The following is an 8,115-nucleotide window of genomic DNA, read 5'->3' as shown; positions in this document are numbered from 1 at the left end:
CTATTTCTTTTTACAATGCTCCCCAGCCACCAGCTTTGCCCATCACCTTTCCAGTCCTAAACCTATGTCACTATTCTATCTCCCTGAAGCAACTCCATAATTCTTCCTCAATGATCAAACTTGTGGACATCTGCTCTAAAGTTTCCTATTACAGCAAAGTATTAAAGTTCTCCCCCAGAAAAAAACAAAACTTAATGCTGTTAAGTCAATTGTTGTTCAGCAAGAATTCAGTTGTCGGGGTGGGGGGGGGGGGGGGGGGGGGGTTGTGACATTTTAATCACTGCTTTGTTGCGACTTATTTTGATGGGCTGAACATTCTCCGGACCCCAGTGGGTGAGTGCTGGTGCACAGTCTTGTCAGGGCGGACGCCAGGACGATCCTTCTCCCAGCAATGACGCACAGCACCATCGGTGGAACTCCCAAATGAAGGCAGCTCACCAGCACGTTTTAAAAAAGAGTTTTCTAGCAGCATTTCATCAGTCTGCCTTGCGGAGGCAGATACGATAGTGGCGTTTAAGAGGCTTTTAGATAGGCACGTGGAAATGCAAGGAAAAGAGTGGTTTGGATTAATGTACTGGCAGATGAGATCAATTTAACTAGGCTTCATGCTCGGCACAAACATTGTGGGCAAAAGGGTTAGTTCCTGTGCTGTACTGTTAACTGTTCTGTGCTCTATTTCCTCTCATCTCGCTCCCCACCCACGCCAGCTCTGCCCATTACCTCCCCAATCTTCCCTTGCACAAATCCAGCTTTGTGCTCAGATCCAATTTGTTTACACATAATGAAGATACCCTTAAGGCAGAGCAACAAAAGAAAATCCACCCTGGAAAATCCTATTCTTCATCGTCAGACCCTACCCGAGCCAACACACGTCCACATGGTGGGAGAAGCCATGGTCAATGATGCCCAATGATGTTGAACGTTGCTGATCAAAATAAGAAAAAAGATCTGATCAAGGAAAAGTCAAGTTTGTAACTACAAAAGGGGATTAACAGCGTTTTACAGAACTGAAGTGCTCCATAGTAATGATCCAAGTTACTTTATTTTAAAAAGGTAGCATATTCAAATGTTACATTTCATGTCAGGCAAACATCAACAACTGATTGCGAACAAATGCCCTCCTGCACATCTTGGTGCCTCAGAACAATGGTGCCAGTCACCACACACTGCTGTCATATAGTTCCCTCTCAATTCCCTGCCCAGCCACTTCAACCTCACCTAATTTAATCTCTTCCCTGGTCTCTTTACCACTCCACATCTCCTATCCACTTATCTCACACTGTTCTTCTCTGCCTCATCTTATCTCTCCCATTAATCTCTCCTCTTCTCTCAGTCAGGATTCATGCTTCTCCCTAACCCATTCTGTCCATCCCAGAAGATCCCATCCCATCCCCTCTATCCACCTACCCCACCTATCCTAGCACTCTCCTCTCACCTCCCCAACCATTCCTCTTCATGCACTGATTACCTCCCCACCAGTCGCCTCCCCGTCCCATAAACCCCATAATTCTCAGTCCTCTCCCCTCATTGTAGATCAATTCAACTCCCAGCACACCTCTCCCTCCCTACCTCTCCTCTGTGTGTGACGGCTCTTCACCTTCATTGCTCTGGGCACCATCCTGGAGGCTTGGCTCTGTTCAGCTGGTCACTGGGTTACACAGTTCAACAGCGTCGTTTATTACCTGCACCTCAAACACTTCCACCGGCTGGGCCAGATGGTTGGGCAAGCCCAGCTTCACCCGCCGCCCGCGGACTCGTGTTTTCAGGAAGGAGGTGATGCGGGACCTGAGCCGGCTCTCGCGCTTCTTGCTGGCCCGCAGCTCCTTGCTGACCTTCTCAAAGGCCTCGTTCAGGACCTCCGCCCTCTTCTTCCAAACCAGCGGGCAGCCCACGGTATAGCTGTGCTCGACCGCGACGTGGGCCCCAGGGTTCATGGGCACACTGGGAAGGCGTGCCATGTACAGCGCGATGGGAATGAGGGTCCCAAAATCTTGCAGCTCCTCCTGGCTGTGGGCCGGGAGGTCAGTCAACACATCGGGCTGAGACAACAGGATGCTCATGCAGGCTTCCTCTTCACTCTCGGTGCTGTCCAATTCCACCGGCTTTGACTCGGTGTCCACCAGGTAAATTACAGTGGGCACAGAAGCCTCCAGCTCAGCCTGACTCGAGCACAGCGGGGCTTCGGTGAGCAGCGTATTGCTCGAGCAAATGCTTTCACTCACCCTCGCCTGGGGAACGGAATAATCTAGGACAAAGGTGGAAGCATCCTGGGAACTGCTGAAGCTCGTCTCCAAACTGGACGTGGGGTCCCCGAGATCCGCATCTGGTAAATCAGCATTGTTAGTGAGACTGGAGGAGATGGATAGAAGAGGGGAGTTAAACATAGGGGAAGCTTTACAATGAGCACACAAGGCAACAATGCCAACTTTCTCCCCTTCCCAAGTGCTATTCCTGACACACAGCCAGTCTCAATAGCTCACCCATGACCCTTCTTTGATGGAACAGGCCCTTTGGCCCAACTCGTCCATGCCAGTCAAGATGCCCCTTCTAAGCTGGTCTCATTTGCCCGCATTTGACCTATATTCCTCTAACTCTTTCCCATCCACTTACCTGTCCAGTGCCTTTTAATTGTTGTTATACTACCCGCCTCAACAATCTTTCCCCTCTCGCCTTAAACCTATATCCTCGGGTTCTTGATTCCCCTACTCTGGGTAAAAGACTGTGCATTCACCCTATTTATTGCTCTCATGATTTCATACACCTCCATAAGATCACCCCTCAGCCTTCTGCACTCCATGGAATAAAGCTGAAGCCTTCAAGTCCTGATATAATCTGACAGCAAATATTCAATGATATTCACTCAAGAAGGCATCAACACTAAAACCTGAATCTGCTACATAGCCAGCCTGGGGACATTGGTTCTTATTATCTCTGCTCCAGTGGTGGTAAAGACTGGACGCACTCTTATGGACTGACCATCTGATTGCTGCCATTCAAAGCACTAAGAGCCAGCAAGGGAGCAAAGGACTCAGATTTTTGGTGAAAAATCAAGTGTTAAAGCACCAACCCCTCACCATTCACTGGTGGCCACTGGTGCTGCTGCCTTTTCTTTGTTTGCTCTGGTCGACTTCACTTTTCCTCGAGGACTCGGTTGGAACAACGTGGGGACCGCGTCATCGCGCAGCCGGTGATAACCACTGTGAAAACAGAAGGTGAACGATGAACTCCGACCACGACCTCCCCACAACCAGAACGTCACAGGCTAGAACACTGCAACATCCTTCTGTGTAGGAAGGAACTAACGATGCAGGTTTAAACCAAAGATAGACACAAAAAGCTGGAGTAACTCAGCGGGACAGGCAGCATCTCTGGAGAAAAAGAACAAGTGACGTTTTGGGTCGAGACCCTTCTTCCTTTTGTGTCATCTTCATGGAAGACTGAAAATGGACAGATTACGCCAAGACGATTTTTGTTTAATTGAGGGACTGCAACAAGCACGAGAGGGTGCAGAAGTGCCAGACTCAGAGGTCAGACATCATAGTCCAAGTATGAAAGATCAGGGTCAAAGTAATTGTCACGCCATTGTTGGACAAGAGGAGAATAATGAGAGCTGGGGACGAGGAGATTCCAGGTGATGTGGAAGAGGACAGAAACCAGGGATATATATGTCAGCTTAGGTAGAGTTGCGCATCTTTATCTGAGTAAGGAACAGAGTAATGCAGCATGGATACATCAGGAACTGCAGCTGCTGGATTCTTGCATAGAAATCAACATGCTGGAGCCGGGTTGCTACTCTGGACATGGATATGTGATGTTTCAGGTTGCTATACCTCTTGGCTGATTGTAGTATGAGGCAGAAAGCTGGAGGAGAGGTGGGGGTAGGACAAGCCTGTAAGTGATAGGTGGATGCATGGATGGTGGACAAAGGCTATTGAGCTTTCAGTCCCCCTTGAACAGTTAATCCTCTATTCTACCGCGTTTTTTTAAACACTTAAGCTATTAGCAGTCACACTGATGCTGCATATTACCTCAGTCCCACAAGTTCAAAGCACTGTTTTTCAAAATGCTTTGAGCAAAAATAGACAAATTGCGATGAAGGAGTCCAGGGGACAGTTCCATCCGGGTTCCTTCGACAACAGTTCAGCAACCAGATCTCACGTTGACTTTTCCCTTTCTTTGGTAACCTGTGTAAACCAAGACAAATCAAACAACATACTGAAGTAGTGTGACATGGAATATTGCAGGCATGCTGAGGAGGAATGAGGCCAGGCGTGCTGGTGCTGCTGTACTGACCTGTGAAAGGTGATGCCATTAATTCGCGAGTCCTTTGTGTCCCTAGATCTGCATCCCTCAGCAGAGCAGTGACGAGGCATGGCAGGCACTTTGGGAGCAGCCTGAGAGAAACCACAGAAGGCTTCAGTCTCATAATGATCATCATTCCACATTCTTCCCTATTCCCCAAACGGGCCATTAAAGAGGGCCAATGTCAGGAGACAACAGTGGTCATGGGGCCAAAAGGGAAGGCGAGGGAGGAGGGGAGACATGGGCAGTAGACAGGGAGTCAAGAGGACAGCAAAGTGGGGGGTGGGAAAGAGAGAGGCAACCAAAGGGGTGTGGGGGAGAAGGGCACCAAACAGGAAGAGAGGGGTGGCCAAAGGCAGGAGAAGAAGGGGGGATTTGGGGTGAGGGGCAGATATGGTGATGATGACAAGGGTAATTTGCTCTCCGCAAGCCCCCCTCCCTGCTCTGGTCTCTGCCCTCCTTTCCCCATTCCCCCTCCGCCTTTCCCCATCCCCCCCTCCTCCTTTCCCCACCCCCCCCTCCTCCTTTCCCCATCCTCCCCTCCTCCTCCTTTCCCCATCCCCCCTCCTCCTTTCCCCATCCTCCCCTCCTCCTTTCCCCATCCCCCCTCCTCCTTTCCCCATCCTCCCCTCCTCCTTTCCCCATCCTCCCCTCCTCCTCCTTTCCCCATCCCCCCGCCTCCTTACCCCATCCTCCCCTCCTCCTTTCCCCATCCTCCCCTCCTCCTTTCCCCATCCTCCTCCTTTCCCCCTCCCCCCGCCCCCTCTCCCCTACCCCCCTCCTCCTTTCCCCCCCCCCCTCCTCCTTTCCCCATCCCCCCTCCTCCTTTCCCCATCCTCCCCCCCTCCTCCTTTCCCCACCCCCCCTCCTCCTTTCCCCATCCCCCCTCCTCCTTTCCCCATCCCCTCCTCCTTCTTTCCCCATCCCCCCTCCTCCTTTCCCCATCCTCCCCTCCTCCTCCTTTCCCCATCCTCCCCTCCTCCTCCTTTCCCCATCCTCCCCTCCTCCTCCTTTCCCCATCCTCCCTCCTTTCCCCACCCCCCCTCCTCCTTTCCCCATCCTCCCCCCCTCCTCCTTTCCCCATCCCCTCCTCCTTTCCCCATCCCCCCCTCCTCCTTTCCCCCCCCTCCTCCCTCCCCTTTCCCCCTCCCCTCCCCCTTTCCCCCCCCCCCCCCCCTCCTCCTTTCCCCTCCCCCCTCCTCCTTTCCCCCCCCCCCTCCTCCTCCTCCTTTCCCCATCCCCCCCCCTCCTCCTTTCCCCCCCCCCCCCCCCCCCCCCTCCTCCTTTCCCCCCCCCCCCCCTCCCCCCCCCCCCCCCCCCCCCCCTCCTCCTTTCCCCCTTTCCCCCCCCCCTCCTCCCCTCCCCCCCCTCCCCCCCTCCTCCTCTCCCCATCCCCCCCCCCCCTCCCCCCCTCCCCTCCTCCTCCTTTCCCCCCCTCCCCCCCTTTCCCCCCCCCCCCCTCCTCCTTTCCCCATCCCCCCTCCTCCTTTCCCCATCCTCCCCCCCTCCCCCCTTCCCCCCCCCCCCCCTCCTTTCCCCCCCCCCTCCTCCTTTCCCCCCCCCCTCCTCCTCCTTTCCCCACCCCCCCCTCCTCCTCCTTTCCCCACCCCCCCCCTCCTTTCCCCATCCCCTCCTCCTCCTTTCCCCATCCTCCCCTCCTCCTCCTTTCCCCCTCCTCCCCTCCTCCTCCTTTCCCCATCCTCCTCCTCCTTTCCCCATCCTCCCCTCCTCCTCCTTTCCCCATCCTCCCCCTTTCCCCATCCTCCCCTCCTCCTCCTTTCCCCATCCTCCTCCTCCTTCCCCCATCCTCCTCCTCCTTTCCCCCTCCCCCCTCCCCCCCTCCCTCCCTCCTCCCTTCCCCCTCCCCCCCTCCTCCTCCTTTCCCCTCCTCCTCCCCTCCTCCTCCTTTCCCCCTCCCCCCCTCCTCCTCCTTTCCCCCTCCCCCCTCCTCCTTTCCCCCCCCCCCCCTCCTCCTTTCCCCCTCCCCCTCCTCTCTCTCCCCTCCCCCCCCCCCTCCTCCTTTCCCCCATCCCCCCCTCCTCCTTTCCCCCTCCTCCCCCTCCTCCTCCTTTCCCCCCCCCCCCCCTCCTCCTTTCCCCTCCTCCCCCTCCTCCCTCCTCCTCCCCCTCCTCCTCATCCCCTCCTCCCTCCTCCCCCCTCCCCCCTCTCCTCCTCTCCCCCTCCTCCCCTCCTCCTCCTTTCCCCCCCTCCCCCCTCCTCCTTTCCCTTCCCTCCCCCTCCTCCTTTCCCCCCCCCTCCCCCCTCCTTTCCCCCATCCCCGCCTCCCTCCTCCTTTCCCCCTCCCCCCTCCTCCTCCTCTCTCCCTCCCCCTCCTCCCCTCCTCCTCCTTTCCCCCCCCCCTCCTCCTCCTCCCTTCCCCCTCCCCCCCCTCCTTCCCCCCCCCCCCTCCTCCTTCCCCCCCCCCCCCCCCCCCTTCCCCCTCCTCCCCTCCTCCCCCTTTCCCCATCCTCCCCTCCTCCTCCTTTCCCCCTCCCCCCCTCCTCCTTTCCCCCTCCTCCCCTCCTCCTCCTTTCCCCATCCCCCCCTCCTCCTTTCCCCATCCACCCCTCCTCTTCCTTCCCCCCTCCCCCCCCCCTCCCTCCCCCATCCTCCCCTCCTCCTCCTTTACCCCTCCCCCCCCTCCTCCTTTCCCCATCCCCTCCCCCCCCTTCCCCCTCCCCCCCTCCTCCTTTCCCCATCCCCCCCTCCTCCTTTCCCCACCCCCCCTCCTCCTTTCCCCATCCCCCCTCCTCCTTTCCCCATCCTCCCTCCCCCTTTTCCCCCCCCCCCCTCCTCCTCCCCCTTCCCCCCTCTTTCCCCTCTCCCCCCTCCTCCTTTCCCCTCCCCCCCTCCTCCTTTCCCCCCCCCCCCCCCCCTCCTCCTTTCCCCCCCTTTCTCCCCCCCTCCTCCTTTCCTCCCCCTCCCCCCCTCCCCCCCTCCTCCTCCTTTCCCCCTCCTCCCCTCCTCCTCCTTTCCCCACCCCCCCTCCTCCTCCTTTCCCCATCCCCCCTCCTTTCCCCATTCCCCCTCCCCCCCTCCTCCCTTCCTCCCTCCTCCCCCCCCCCCTCCTCCCCTCCTCCTCCTTTCCCCCATCCTCCCCCTCCTCCTCTCCTCTTCCCCCTCCTCCCCCTCCTTTCCCCATCCTCCCCCTCCCCTCCTTTCCCTTCCCCCCTCCCCTCCTCCTTTCCCCTCCCCCCTCCTCCTTTCCCCATCCTCCCCTCCTCCTTCCTTCCCCCCTCCTCCTCCCCTCCTCCTTTCCCCTCCTCTCCCCTCCTCCTTTCCCCCTCCCCCCCTCCTTCCCCTTTCCCCTCCTCCTCCTTCCTCCTTTCCCCCTCCCCCCTCCTCCTTTCCCCTCTCCCTCCCCTTCCTTTCCCTCCTCCTCTCCTCCTCCCTCCTCCTTTCCCCATCCCCCTCCTCCTTTCCCCCTTTCCCCATCCTCCCCTCCTCCTTTCCCCCCTCCCCCCTCCTCCTTTCCTTCCCCATCCTCCCCTCCTTCAACCTCCCTTTTTCTTCTTCTCTTCCCCTCCTCCCATCCTCCTCCCCCTCCCTCCTTTCCTGCATGCCTTCTCCCCTCCCACTTATCTCCCTCCACTTCTCTCCCTCCCACTTCTCTCCCTCCCATTTCCCTCTTCCCCTCCCCCTCCTGCCAGCCTCCACCCTCCCTCTATCCTTCCCTCCCTGCGCGCTCTCTGCCTCACTCTGTCCAGTCGACCTCACCAAAATGGCGGCCACATTGGCTCCTCGTGACGTCATCACACAATGCCCCCCCCCAATCTTCGACCGGCCGTGAACAGCGCATGCGTGGGATGCGTG

The 8,115-nt window shown here is 57.6% G+C and overlaps 1 protein-coding gene across 2 annotated transcripts; it reads right to left on the bottom strand.

Moving 5' to 3' along the window:
* Window positions 1-1,023: 1,023 nt before the first annotated feature.
* thap7 (THAP domain containing 7) lies at window positions 1,024-8,061 on the bottom strand. Of its 2 annotated transcripts, XM_033013181.1 has the most exons (5): window positions 8,001-8,061; window positions 4,294-4,394; window positions 4,029-4,184; window positions 3,075-3,197; window positions 1,024-2,349 (listed from the first exon to the last, which is right to left on the bottom strand). In XM_033013181.1, exons 2-5 carry the CDS (start codon window positions 4,371-4,373, stop codon window positions 1,638-1,640), a joined length of 1,071 nt encoding a protein of 356 aa, XP_032869072.1. In that variant the 5' UTR covers window positions 4,374-4,394; window positions 8,001-8,061; the 3' UTR covers window positions 1,024-1,637. The 2 variants fall into 2 exon arrangements, with proteins under 2 accessions (XP_032869072.1, XP_032869071.1); XM_033013180.1 differs by lacking the exon at window positions 8,001-8,061 and having other exon boundaries at window positions 4,294-4,777.
* Window positions 8,062-8,115: the final 54 nt, after the last annotated feature.

This window comes from Amblyraja radiata, chromosome 38, assembly GCF_010909765.2.
Source record: "Amblyraja radiata isolate CabotCenter1 chromosome 38, sAmbRad1.1.pri, whole genome shotgun sequence".
In the NCBI taxonomy this organism is placed as follows: domain Eukaryota; kingdom Metazoa; phylum Chordata; class Chondrichthyes; order Rajiformes; family Rajidae; genus Amblyraja; species Amblyraja radiata.
The sequence above is the reverse complement of the archived record's forward strand: the minus strand, read 5'-3'. Positions and strand labels throughout refer to the sequence as shown.